Source organism: Morone saxatilis, unplaced genomic scaffold, assembly GCF_004916995.1.
Source record: "Morone saxatilis isolate NCDOM2014 unplaced genomic scaffold, NCSU_SB_2.0 Contig15, whole genome shotgun sequence".
Classification (NCBI taxonomy): Eukaryota; Metazoa; Chordata; class Actinopteri; family Moronidae; genus Morone; species Morone saxatilis.
In genome coordinates this window covers 14,725,346-14,740,668 of record NW_023339707.1, presented here as the reverse complement: position 1 = coordinate 14,740,668, position 15,323 = coordinate 14,725,346, and the positions used below count along the sequence as shown (strand labels likewise).

Here is a 15,323-nt window from a genome sequence, read left to right as displayed (position 1 = left end):
TTCCCCCCAGGGGATCAATAAAGTATATCTTTCTTCTTCTTCTTCTTCTTTCTTGTGGGCACAGGTGCAGTGCAGTCATTTTTACTACCCTGGCCTATAAAACTGTGTTAAGTCTGTGTACTTCTTTAGAAGTAGAACTTAAAATTAATTTCACTTTGATGACATCTGAAATCTGAACCAGGTCTTAATTCACCATGCGGACATTTTCTTTAAACTGATAATGAATACATTGTCTGCAACCCAATTTCAGTTATGTAGGTGGCTAGCATAACAACTACTGTCAAACTGGCTGATGGAGAATATCGTTTATTATCTCCTTAAATAAAAATATATTTTACTGTTCTTACTGTCAGTAGCAGCAGCAGCAGTTCCGTCCCTTGCGTAGGTGAACGGTGGTGATTGCATGGCTTAAGGCCACAATGATTTCTCTTGTAATGACCAAAAAATAGGATTTGAAAAAGGCCTCTGAGAAGAATGAATTGCTATTCTCAAGAGTCCAATACAAAACCTCAGTACACATGTTATCATTCAGAGGGGGACGGGCACTCTTTTTTTAGAGACTGACAAGACTGCAGGTCAAAGTAAAGAATGTATAGAGAAAACAGCGAGTGTACATTCAAAAGTCACCACACCTTAACTATTCATTACCAAATCCTGCCACCAGCCATAGTTTATTGTCCTACCACTCCCTTCAGTAGACTATTTCTTCTGTATGCCTCACTAACCCCACCACCCCTACCCTCTCTATTCAAGCAACCAGTAACCTTCATTTGGGCTAAATCTTCCCAGCTCCTCCTGAGGAACACCATCATCCCTTCAGCCTGGTGCAAAACACAGATAAAGCCATCAATTAGGCTGGCAAACGCAGTGCCTATCGGTGTAATTAATCAGGCCTGATTAGGCTTATTAGCCTTTTATCAAGGGGAACACTGCCATTTCAAGGTGAGGGAGCACAGTGTTGCATATTTCTGCCTTTATTTCCCCTCTTCTTTTTCACCTGCTCTCTCTATCCCTGACACAAAACTTAAAATGTGTTTTGAAAAGTACAATCTTCTTAGCTTTTTTTGTGTGATGATGAGTGATACAAAACAAAATACTAATTTTCAAAAGGTCAAAGGGTACGGAGCCAACGTGAGATTCAATAGGCAAACAACATGGCAACCTTTCATACACTGCCAGTCAGTGTAGGACACAGGTTTCTTCAGTCAGCATTTAGTTGTCAGTACAAGACATTAGTATGCAACTCACTTTTGGGTCTTGACCTACCAATTGTGAAAATCTGATCTACATTGACCTTTACGATGTTTGGGATACCAGCCATTTTCTACAACCAGAATGGTACCTATTTTTTTTCAGCGCACCGGGCTGAACAGAATCTAAATTAGCTGACTTTGACAAGGACTTTTTTATTTTAGTTTTGCTGCGTTGCTTTGGGGAACCACTTCAACCTTGTGCTATTAGGATAGAAAAATGAACAACCAAGGAAGTGAGGGGGAAATTTCAAACTTGCTTAAAAATGTCTACTTTTAACCTGACAGGTCAGCTCTGACAGTGAAACTGGTATGTAAGTACGTAAATATTTATTTATTTATTTAAAAAGTGCTTCACAATAATGGTATTTAGCCAACAGGCAGGATAAAAAAAAATTTCATAGTTGAGCTATCCTTAAAGGTTCTATATGTAACTTTCAGAAAACTATTGTTAATAGTGACACCGGTGGCAGCATTTTTTTCTGCCGATAATGTTAGAGAGCAAGCTAAGGTTAGCCAGCCAGCTCAACCCAGCCATGATGAATAAGGGTGACCAGCATCCCTACAAAGGCGTATAAATCAGTTCCCAGGAAACCAAGAAAGTCGGGGAAGGTCTATAAGGATATAGGGATATAATACAATAAGGCAAAATGGGATATTATAGAATACGATAGAACTAGACAAAAGAAAAGGATGGACACGTAATGATACAATTTAAAAAAAGGCGTCAAACTGCTGTATCAGCAACATAGGAGACATATTCGGTTTAAAGCAGCCATCAATATTCTAAAACAGTGGATTGGACTGTATTTAAAAAGAGTATGGTTATGGTGATGAACACAAAGTTAATTATCACCCGACTCTGCAGTTCTCCTCAGCATTATGGAGCATTTTAGCATTTTTCAGCTCATTATTCTACACTGTTTTAGTTCATTCTCATTACTGTCAAAGTCTCGTTTTTGCAGCTATATAGGAAAAAGAAACTGTTTAACATATCAACTTTATGGGGGGGTTATATGCCAGTGTTGGGACAGCTTTTTTTCATTGGGTCAATTTCTGTAATTTTCTTGTTACATTGAACAAGCACTGTGAGGTATTTCTAGACTTTGTCTGCATTTGAACTATGATCAAAAAACTGTTGCCACTGACATTAGAGAGTGTCCCATGACATTAAATCTGGTGAGGTTGCAGGATTGACGACCTTCAGGCGGTGGGAAACTCTGGCACAGCTTCTCAATGCAGAGAATTGCTTACGTGTCCTATTCACCCATCTCTTACTTGCTCTGTCTGCACCTGACCTCTCTTCCTCTGGCAACTGTATCTTTACTCCCTGCCAAAGCAGGCCGTGGTGTCCAGAGACAGCCTTAATTACACTCGATTATCACCTTCAAAAAGTCTCCAGGTCACTTTGAGTATGTTGTTTGCCAGTCCAAATAAACTTACAAAACAAGCATTGCAAATAATACATGAATGACCCTCAGAACTTTACTTTCAACTTAAAGTGCCCTTTAGTCCCCCTGTTCTTATCTTTGTGATTAGTCAGTTATTTTTAATACTTCATTAATTCATTTCTTTGGTTCCTTTTCAGCCAGAATATTCATTCTTTTCAAATCATTCAACAGCTTTAACAAGCACAAATTACCTCCCTGTAAATGGTGTAATGAGCAAAATGGAGCTACAGGGAGCTGTAAAAAGACTTTTTCGTGAGTCATCAATCAGATGTTGTCAGACTTGCTTGTTGGCAAACAAAATATCTTTCAGTGTAGCGGGAACCAAGATTTGACCTCTACACATCTTGAGTGGCTACAGCCAAAATTAGGATACTTAAAAAGTTGAATTAGATTGTACAAAATGTATGCACACAGACAACGACAGACACTCACGCATTGTGCACAGAGGCAGAGCCAACAGCACCTGCAGCAGACAAGGCCCCATTGCGTCTCTTTCTGCCATTGTCTCGTTAGTAACTGTTCTATCATTCTCACTCTCACTTCCTCTGTCTCTCCCTCCTGAAGTGATTTATCCCTTTCCTTTTCTGGCTCAGCCTGTTTCCTTCTACCCATTGTTCACCAGCTAGCTGTGTGCAATCCTCATCAAGCTCCTCACCACTCAAATGTGCTCTCTTACGCACATAGCTCTCATTGGCACGGTCTGGCTACTATCAGCTCTATCTGTGAGACCATTGTTGCGAATACCAGGTTGTCTCTGTCTGGTCCCCTTTTCCATTTGTTTGTCTCTCCCATATCGCTGGCTGCGCTCCATATTCCCTCTCTGTCTATAAGGAATAAGAAAATGAGATAGATCTCAATTTCTAAATAAAAGCCATTTCCAGCAACTCTAGCTCAAATACAGACAGTAGAATAGCAAAGTTAATGTGCAAAACGTGTAAAGAACACATGCATACGTGTACACTGGGAAAATACTGGTCAGACACACACACACAAACACATACACCCACACACACGCACACCGCACAGGCACACCACACGAGAAACTTTTAGTTTTATGAATCCAAGACAGTATCCCAGACAGAAAACAACAGTTACTAACAACTCGATTCAAGAAACAATTGAAGTTGTGCAGATGTCTCTGCAGGTCTGGCAGATGTTCTGGCTCTATACGCTTAGTAAGTCTCTTGAAAGACAGTGAGAGAAAAGACAAAGACAAGAGAAAACACCACCAGAGGCATTAGCTGTAAAAAGTATAGAGAATATAAAGTCAAGTAAAAAAAAGTTAAACAAACAACAGTTAATGAGTCTGCTAATAGACTTATTTAAATTCACAGCATGTGGGCTTTAATTTTGATTAAAATTGCACCCATCAGCTTTTGAGTTTCAATAGTGTGGGAGTGAGCGTGGGTGTGTGAATGGAGGCAGGGGCAAACCATGGAGTGTATGTATGTGTGTGCATTTGTGCATGCTCCCAAGCATCAATTGTGTGGAAATGTGTGTGTATGTGTCCAAGTGTGGGTGTATGTGTTGAGTAAGTCAATTATGCCATTCCAGCATTACAGTGAAGGAGTGCCCAGTGCCACTAATGCAGTCCCTGATCATGGTGTTAACAACCTGATCTTTAACGCTGCAGTGCATTACGCTGAGAGATCGCACATGTTCTATCAGCACCCACTCACTCAGTGTGGTACAGACAGTGAGGGAGAGGATGAGGAGTAGTTACTGGAGGTAAACAGCTGAGAATATTTCAGTTCCCTGTTTCAAAAAGCAAAAAAGAATAGATAGGTTTAAGGTTTGACAACATAAACAAATTAAAATCATAACTTTAATTGATATGTCAGCACAATACACTAAAGATATACATTTAATATAAATTATAATTTTATACTTTTATACCGTATCATCCTTTCCCTGTTCTCTTTGGTTTCTGTCCTTTTGGTTTCCTGTATTCCTATGGGTGTTAATTTTTTACATCTAAACTAAGTACTCCATGAGGGTAAAAAAGGAGGAAGGAATACATTTTACACAGTAATTACATGGAAGTATAAAAAAAGTAGAATTCAAAGATCACACCAGGAACAAATGGTATCAGCTGGTTCAGTTGCCTAAACCTATTGATTTTAGTACAGAAATAATTACTTGATTAGAAATAATCAATTTAAAGAAAATTAATTGATGACTTTTTTGATAATTGATTAACAAATTTTATTCTTTGCACATTTGCATAAATAACAATAAACCGTATATCATTTGGGGTTTTGGACTGTTGGTTGGACAAAACAACCTCCCTTTCGACTCAGAGAAATGGGCAAATGTCACTATTTTAATCAAGAAAAAAAACATTAGTTGCAGACCCAACTATATACATTATATAACACTACACTATCCTTATCCCTCTCTGCTGCGCTCTATGCAACAACTGTATGTTTACTTTTATTGGAGAAAAAAAAAAATTCAATCTACTGTAAATGACAGACATCTGATACTCTCAGTTTAATATCAAGGTTTTTTAATCACTTTTATTTATTTTTTAATTTTTCTTTTCTTGAACAGGCTTTTTCATTTAATATGTTTCTTGAATATTGTCTTTTAAATTAATTCTAAAATGTATCTTGTTTTAAATAGTTTTTTAAACAAGATTTTGTGAATTTATCTTTGTTTATATTCCTGTTAAAGTTAAATTGTATGTTAAACATTATGTTATATTAATAAACCTGCTTCAGTGCATCTATGGACATGCATTTCACTGGCTTCTACAGACTTTCTACAATTATTTTGTGAGTGCTGACTGAGTGAGACTTGTACAAGAAGGTATTACAGTGAGGCACACACTTAATGCTAACTTTAAATACTGTTATTTCCCTGCAATCATTGAGTTGAGTGGGTTTTTATTAATGTTATTAATTTAAGCTGCATACCATAAATGCTTTTTAATTTATTTATAGCATGCTTCTTTTGAAGCATTTATGTAATTTTTTAAAATTATAGCCTCGTTATATAGAGCCAAAACTGTGGTTGTCAGTGACAAAAATGTGTTAAGAAAGACACACTTACACACACCACATTACTCACAACAATCCCACTCACCTTATAGAAGAGCACCTATGGACCTTAGCAGCCTACGTGCACACAGTCATGACATGCACATAAAATATGTAAGTTTGTGACCCACATGCACAGACTCACATACAAATAAAACCACACTCCTGTTGATTTTGATAAATACTCTTGCTGCAAAGAGCACAACACTGAGTCAACAGCCTCAAGGAGAGAAGAAAGAGAGCGAGACAGAAAGGAGACCACATATGAAGCGGGGGTTTGACCGTGACGCTCCACCCTCTGGTGTTCACTTTTAACTCTCATCTCCACTTCGACTCTCCTCTTTTATTCACCCACCTCCCTAATTCTTTCCTTCACGGTTAGGAAGGGGGGGTGATACCACTACCAGAGTGTAGAAATGTGACTGGAAAACAACCAGGGGGCAGGGATACAGGTAATCAGTGAGTAAACAAGACAGAAGATTGAGCAAATAACTTAGTTATCTCCCTATAGGAGAAGTAGGGGTTCATATGCTGTGCTTACACTCTTGTGCATCTTGTACTTTGTGTGTGTACCCACTCTGACCAAAACATGACCAAAATCTATAGCAGCCACATGATGCTAAAATGCTTATTACACACCTCAAGACAATTATGATGCAGAGTGGTATGTGTGTAAGAGAGAAGTAGACAAATTATTATTATTATTATTATTATTATTATCAAACCAGTTGTCTTTTTTCATATTAACAGTAATACCTAATAAAGATTGATTGTTATTAAGAAACTGTGAATTTGTGGAAATGCACACAAAGTAGCATGTTGGCAAAAAATATAAAAATATGCTATTTAAGTTCTATCCACCAGGCAATGCAGCCAAAGTTCTTTGTCCAAAGGTAATTAATAATCAATTTGAAAACTTATCTCTCTAGACTATCTGTACACTTAGAACTGCATTGTGAGGAGAGACTCAGGTAAGTCATGTCAGGTAAGAGAACTTACTTGCTCTTACCTGACCTACCTAAGCTTCTGTGTGATACAAGAGAAGCAGCTTCAGCTCTGATTGTTAGCTGTGTGATGCAGTGGGTTTCACCATAACTCTTTGATGTCCATGTTCAAATCCGGTTGACTGCCCACACTAGTGTAGTGTTATCAGTTTGGGTTTCCTGTGTGTTAGCTCATCTAAAAATATGCTACCAAATACCACATTTTTGTTTTGGTTCTTCATTGATAAAAATCCTATGATATAAGCAATAGTGCGATAAAATGACAAGCAAGAGATGACAGTGAATGGGAATACATTTCTATTTGTTCTGTCAGGTTCATGAAAGAAATCTTTCTTCTGAAACTGATTCATTCTTTCAAATTAGCTTTTCAAATGTCAGTGATTTCAGAAACCTTTTTGAACACGTCTCTTGTAGACGGAAGGTACCTTGAAATGCTTTGAGTGTGAAGTTGGCAAGCAGTTGAGGCATAATATGAAGCAGCGGAAGAAGCTGTATGTATGTGTGTGTGGTGTATTTGTGCATTATATGTTGGACAGTCAAGACCAACTCTTGAATAAAAAGGCTTTTAAAAAATCCCACCTCCGCATCACTGGCCATGCATGTGACAGGACGGTGAAGCAGATGATACTCCGGATACACAGGCACACACACTCAGGTCAAATAATTTTTGCCAGTAATAAGAAGAGCAAATTGGTAGCAAATCAACGAGCATGTGGCCACCTCTTTGCACTCTATGGTAATACCCTAGACAGGGGAGTTTGAGAACAAAAGAGAGCGAGAGAGAGAAAAAAGATTAAGCATTTCTCTCCCACTGCTCCCTCCAGACTGGGGCTACATTTTCAGTCAACATCAGGCTTGGCAATTGGCTGTTTGTCTCCAACCTCCAAGGAAGGATTTCATTGGCTGCAGAGGGCATGGGAGACTGCTCTCTGCTTTCCTATTTACAGTACATGAGCATTGCGGGTAAAAGAGCAAGGGAGGAAAATCGCAGCAGATTACCGTGCCAATTTCACATGGAAGCAGAAGAGCTCTGGAAAGGATAGATAAGGAAATTCCTATCAAACCGCTGCCAGCAAAATATGTATCCAATAGCAAAAAAACACACAAACATTTTATAATAAACCCCGAATAGTGATGGAGGAGGTTTCACCCTACAGCGTAGATGTGGTATTTTTAGCACAGCTGGTCATAATTACCATCTATTCACCATGTTCTGCAGTAAAAGCTCTATTAGAAATGCCACCATCAGAGCTGTGCAGACACAAACACCTGCACACATACACAGGTGTACACATACAGGCGCCTCGCGGAAATGCACATGCATATTAATATTCATGCATGTAAACAGCAACAAAAAAAAGCTACAGCAGTTTGTGATCACAAATAAAGAATGTTCAACCATTTCATTTTATGCTCTGTCAATTCAAAACACAATTAGCAAAGACAAATTAATGGCTGTGACATAATTTGCCAAGAGGTACTGAAAAACCTGCTTAACTAAGGATGAATAACAACACACAAACACGAGTTTAAACACAGACAAACACACACGCGCATGGATGCAGAAAGATAGACAGGCAAAGGCAACCTGTTATTTTCATTCTGATGACCAAGCTTGTGAAGCAGGGATTCATTTGTGACGGGTGTCAGAATATGATGCGGAACCTCCCACATTTGGACGGGGACCTCTGATGAAAGTATTTCTGTCATTCCTTTATTTCCCATCGATGCTACTTGTTAATTGCTTCAGTCAGCATAAGTTTACCTGTCAGTCAGTTAGACCCTAAGCAAGCCAAACTCTGAAAGTGTGTATTAGGAACATTTGCTTTGTGGTGTATAATATTTTGCCACAGTATTACTGAAGGACACACAGTTTACAGAAAGCATGCATTTGTGCTATGTGCAGAAATGAGCGCAGCTAACAAAATCTGCAGGTACTGTATTCCAAGGGTTTTGTGTTGTGGGTCTTCAGGTTTAGAAATTAAGCTCTGTAATGAAGTAACTCTGCATCATACACCAGCTGCATCTGCCATTACATTAATCTCTGATTAAACTAGATGCTATTACTGTGGGCACACACCATGCCAACAAGCATCTGCCAGGTAAATGTAATTGTCATTATCATGTTCATTTTCTCCTCCTTAATCCCCATTTCTTTCCTCCTTTTTCCTCCCCTTCCTCTTCCTACTTTTGTTTATTTCCCATTCTTATATTTTTGGTATACCACACACATAATACAGGTATGCTGGTATAATCTTCTTGTGTAGAGGTATTTTGGCCGGATAATGGTAACTCACTCTGTCCTAGACATTGTGAAACTCTTCATTACAGTATAGGCTCTCTATCAGCCGGTATCAGCTCTGTAGCTATGTCATTAAAGCTGAAACAAAAGGACACTCACTTTTCTAGGCTCATCTCATCGCCGCCAAGTAATTACTGGCATAAAGCACTGCTGTGAGCCCACACAGTGTTACCGCCCCTCAAGCAGCATATGAAAACACAAACACACACTGACAAGCATCACCGAGTGACACATACAAAGAGAGGCACAAACACATGTCCAAAAGAACATGCAAAATTGCCTTTATAGATGAATACAAGACGAGCAAATACATGAAGGTGACGGTGTGTGCTAAGTTGTATGAAATGTTTCTTTAAACTGATAACATACAGTGAATGTGTGTATCACTGTCAGGTGAAAAGAAGAGGGTCATAGTTTGCACTCTACACACACGCAAAGAAAAACTATTTTGCAATGAACTGTTCTCTATTGGCTGATCTCCTGGTGTATTTGCTGCTTTGACTGGTGATATACACTTTCTAGAATGGTATTCAAAGCCACAGTGAACTTGTTGCAATCAGATATGGGAGATTGTGAAGGTGGAGCAAACATGATAGTAGAAAGAAACTTTTTTCCAACTGAAAAAACAAAACAACATTGTGTGACTGTGTTGCATTATGATCTAAATTTGGATCTCTTACTTTTAAAGGTCCAGTGTGTAACATTTAGGAGGATCTATTTAGCCAAAATGCAATATAATAATGATAACTATGTTTTCATTAGTGTTTAATAACATGAATACAGGAATCATTATGTTTTCTTAACCTTTGAATGTCCCGCTGCTGATCGCATTCCATGGAGTCCATCATGTTGAATTGCCATGTTTCTACAGTAGCCCAGAATGGACAAACCAAACACTGGCCCTAAATAGGGGCGTTCGCGTTTTTCAAAATAGTATCTCCTTCATGCTTGGAAGGGGGGGTGAAGTGACGGAGTTGCAATTTGTAATTACACAGCTGGATATGACTAAATCCTGCACACTGAACCTTTAAGTGCAAAACTGTGAATTTTGATGGAAGCACTTGCTGATTCTTAGGGGCACTAAATCTCACCATGTTGTGTTTTCTACAGGCATGTAACTAATGATTATTTTCTTCATCAAATAATCTGCCAATTATTTTCTCAGTGATTCATTGTTTGATCTTAAAAATGTCAGAAAATTGTGAAAAAAAAACATCAAATATTCCCAGGCCCAGAGTGGCATCTTCAGCTGTCAAAAAAATATTCAATTTACAATGACATAACAACTGAAAAAAGCTGTCCCCACATTATCAAAGCTGGAAACAAAGAATGTTTGTGGTTTCTGCTTAAAAATGTGTTGAACAATTCATTTTATCATTAAAAAGTTGCCAATTAATTTTCACCAGTTATCTATGTTAAATAATAAAAATTATAAACCCCAAATAAATAGACCCACGCATGCCAAGTCCTGCTCCTCTTTGAAGCATCGTTAGTGTTACAGGAATCCCGTAGTCCCGTTCAAACAGGCCGAGATTTTCCCCATTCATATAAGCAAGAGCACGAGGAAATTGCAGAGCATACGATAGACAATCAGGCCAGGTGACAAGAAGAAGAAGAAGAAGAAGAAGAAGAAAGAGAGAAAAAGAAGAAGAAGAAGAAGAAGAAAGGACAGGGGCCCTACGAGTGGAAGATTCAGAGCTGGACAGCAGTCAGTGGTTCAATTTAGTAATTGATCCTCCTTAATGGCCCATGACGGCAACAAACCTCAGGCCATTCACTGTAATGCCTTAAAGAGCTGACAGAGTAAACACATACTCACCGCCACAGGGAGAGACACAGGCACACATAACACACACGCCACAGACTTTATAAGTAGTTTAGCAGCAAATACTCCCAAGTCGGCTTAGCATCATATTTCCTCTTTAAAACTCAAGTTTCTGCTGTCGCTCCTCCTACTTTAATAAACTCTGCTCCGAGATGTGCACGATGCGCAGCGAACTCAAAACATCTCAAGTGCTCTCTCTCTCTCTCTCTCTCTCTGGCTCATACACACACACACACACATACACACACACAATAAATAAAGCTGCACTCTAAAAATTAAAGCTGCTCAAATGGATTTGAGGCAGAACCATGCGAGCAGAGGCTGGGTTTGGGGGTGTGTATGCAGATATGATTAGCTGAATGTATTTGCCCAAGTTTGCAGAACTGAGGGTGGAACTCCCAGGGAATAGTTTAAAATTTGTTGAGGTTTTGAATAGGAATACGACAGTGATATAATACCATAAATAATTCACGATTTATGTTTCAAACTCAGGACGTGTTTGTCACAGAGTAACTTCTGGCATAAAAACATGAGGATTAATTGCTTCACCTCTGACAAAATATAGAAGATGCTTCCCACGTATAATTTCAATCTTTAGTTGCTACTATTGTGTATCTGTACGCGCAATTATGATGCCTTAAATTGAGTGGTATATTTGTACTATTGAGACAAAAGATTTCAACTACAATACCCGAGGGTTTCCCCTTAAATATCCACCTCATCTGATGGGGTGGAGTAAAGGTTTTATCCCAACCGGAGTCCAAAATGACCTGACACACATGAACATTTTGAGTGAGCTCAAGTTTACATTTAAATATTTATATATTTATAACATATTTCCATTTGGGTTCAGGTGAGGGTAGGACTTACATTACTAACATGTATGTTTAGGCATCTGTAACACCAAGGTTGTAAAGTGGAAGTTTCAGTGTAAGCAAGTTGTCAATGTCTGTTTAAAGCAACTCATATCAACAAAAGATGACTCGTAACAGCACTATGAAACACTGGCTGCTGTCAACCTTTGCCTCTTCAATTTCTGCCTTTAGCTACTAATATAGAAGAAAGATGTGGGCAAAAACTAGTGAACGCCAACATCTAGTATTAATGATGTGATTACCCCAATCCTTAAATCCTTAAAAAAACAAAAAAAAAACACTTACATCAATAGAATTTCGTTTTGTATGCATATTTTTCAGGACGTCTGCTCCTGTGGGACTGTGAATACCTGACAGTGTGACAGTGGCAGGCCGAGACATATGCTGACAAAATGATTATAGAGAGATGTGGACTAACACACCCTTTTAAAGGAGACTGTTAAGCCTAGTCAAGCGAAACAGACAACAGAACAAGACTTCTAATGCCTTTTCTCCCTGTTTCTCCCCTGATGTGTTTACAGAGGCCCTTGTCATATGCTGGGCCTTTTCTCTCACTGACGCTCAATCTCAGAAGCGGATAAATTATTTTCAGCATGATTTCATTAATGAGCTTACAAGAACAGGTAGTGAACACGTTGACTGCAGTAATGTTTGTGTGTTCAGAATGTAGATCCAGAGCACATATATACACATACCTGTAGGTTTGGATCCTCCTCGTGCTGTAGGTGGGCTTCCTCTGCCGCCTCTACTAGTCTCTAGAGGAGGAGAGAGAAGAAGGGAGGAAGGAAATGGGACGGAGATATGTAATAGTTTTAGTACAAAAGTGAATTGATTAGGCTGGGCAAAAAATAATAGGCAGAGAAACATCCATGCAGAAAGTAGCTTTACAATGGGCTTTAGAAGTACTCCTTAGCACTAGAGCAACACTTCTGTACAACCCCTCAGGACACACACACACACACACACGACACACACACACATGGGGCGTTGCACAGTAAGACACAGATTAAGCAGACTTGCATCATTGAGGACCATATTGGTCTTGTTGAAACATGAGCATCTATAAATTTGGTTGAGGCATAGAGGTATAGAGAGACTGGTGAGTCGTCCCCCGCGATACGTAATTCGCGACTTTCTATCACTTGCTCATACCCGTCCGTACTGCACCAGTGCGCCTAACTGCGTCTAGCCTTTGATGCCCAACCAATAAATCCAACAAGGCGCGAACCAGTAAATCACACTCTTATACAGACCTCCCACATACACACGAGGTACCTATCGACTCGACAGTTCATTACACACTATCTTCTTCTCTCACGACACACACACGAGCGGCAACCGTGATGCTGCGCAGTCTCTGTGCAGTAAGTGCAAGTCTGTGTGGTCACACACACTTAGCACACACCATCACACACAACAGACACAACACAGACATTTTTTTATCACTTCCGCGCACCTCCCTTGCTGCTCACCAGTATTACTTGCCTGTGTGTGCCTGTAGGGTGAATGCGGGTATCGGCACCCGTGTGCCTTTGCATCAAGTATCCTCTCTCTCAGTCCAGTCTCTCCTCAGCTTCTCCTCTCCTCGCTCTCTATCTCGTCACGTCTCCTCTTTATTGACTATTAAGCAGAGTCATCCAGATGCGAGTTTGTCCTATCATTTCTCAGATAAAGATATAAGGTGCATTGGAAACATTACTCACTTGATGTGTGTTCGTTATTTTAAAGTAAAGGGTCCCCATATGCTCTGTATGACTTTGCATCTTTTGTGCAGTGCCAAAACCAGCCAGAGAGAAAGTATTATCTATGTGTCAAGTTATGGTATATTTCTTGTTCGACAGAAATCGCCGAGGACCTTCGAGCCAGTGATAACAGTTTATGTTTGAACTGTGTGATTCTTTGCTTTGTGAGAGCGTCATCTCAAATTCAAGTAGCTTGGTTATCAAATGTCTAATTCATTATTTGATATTAATAATTTTATTAATGACAGTCTCAAGTGTGTGTTTTGTGTGCAAACCCAAATGTATGGTGCATAGTGTGAGAGAGGATAAAGAAGTTAGTTAAGTGTGGATTGACTTTAGGGGTTATTTCTCTATAAAATGTGTCATGATTTTCTCAAATAATAAACCTATAGACTTCTGACATCAACAAATTAATCGATTATTTTAATAAATGTCTGGAAAATAGGAAGAAATAAACTACCACAAGTCCAAAATCCAAACATATTCATTTCACCCAATTATAGAGTGCAGCCCTGACACCGACTGAACCAGAACAGCAGCGAAAAGCAACATTTCCCACTAATTGACGAAAACAGCCACATAGTTACTATTCAGCAATGGCATGCGTTTTGGTTCACAGCCTGTACCATTATTCCACACAGAAACATACAGATAATATCTTATTCTTCTGGGTTGGTTATCCGCTCCTAGCTTGGACACCACGGCACTGTCCTACGCCCCTGTCTGTATCCCAAATCCATATTAGTTACACGTATGCACTCATACAGATATTATTCTGTACTGTATTATTTCTTTACAAACCAGGTTCCACGATGCGGTTTGTTTGGAGTTGCTATGGCAGAAAAGGCATCCAACGGCCTGCGCTGCCAAGCAGCTATTCGGTCCCATTTAAAGGGGGTATAAGCGTCATTTACAGGACTTGCTATTTATCCAGCTGTAAGGCGTCGTCTATGTCCAGGGCTCGGTTGTACATGTTCTAGAAGCAATTAGGGCGTAGCACTAAGGAGGAGCAGGTTGGTGGTGTGTCGGTGACGTTACATTGTCGGTAGAGAGATTAATGTGTTACCAGACCGCAGGGGGACCAGCGACCAATAGGGGTGGGACTGGGTTTAAGTGACCCCACTGCACTTCTAACTGGCGAGAGCGAGGTGTAGGATGCGGGTTTCATAGTATGGTAGTTTTGGCTGTACATATTATTATGTCTTTGGCACGGGCACACACTCGAGTCAGGGGCCATATACCACCGGAGTAAAACAAACAGTCTTGAACGGCCACTGTCTGAGGCGACGCCACACACTGCGCGCGCGAGAGAGGCTCAATCTTCTGTTAAGCGCCACATAAAAATTGCCTAGAGCGTTACAGCAGGTAGGAAATACGGCCCGGTGGTCTCGTACAACCCTATTACAACAACACCACGTTTGGCGCGCTCAGTCCAGCTTATCCTGTTGCCAGTGAACACGTAGCTAGGAGTGAGAGTAGTTTATTATGATAACTCACACCGTTGCATTTTACACCTGAGAGCTTAGATACAGGGTCCACCACGGGATATGAGAATTCTTATGGAAGCAGAGATGGTTTAATGCATAGAGTATAGTACGGCCCGAGAGCGACCTGAATGGTGGCTTGACGTGTGTGACAGAGGGGCGCTGTCGTTGTGTGATGCTGTGTGAGTTGAGGTTGAGGCGTTGATGTGTGTGTGTGTGTGTGTGTGTGTGTTTGTATATAACTCTGCGCTGAAATCTTGTATAATCAGTATAAATTGAGAATAATTAAGAAAGTTATAGTTGAGCGATTAAAATTAATAATGGCCAACAGTTTAAGAACACTCTAGTC

General features: G+C 39.7%; 1 protein-coding gene across 1 annotated transcript in view; it reads right to left on the bottom strand.

Moving 5' to 3' along the window:
* cacna2d3a (calcium channel, voltage-dependent, alpha 2/delta subunit 3a) overlaps window positions 1–15,323 on the bottom strand; it is a 107,933-nt gene that overhangs the window by 62,298 nt on the left and 30,312 nt on the right. The window contains exon 4 of the mRNA XM_035656128.1: window positions 12,444–12,503. Within this exon, the coding sequence (XP_035512021.1) occupies window positions 12,444–12,503 (60 nt within the window). The remainder of the gene's footprint in view (window positions 1–12,443; window positions 12,504–15,323) is intronic.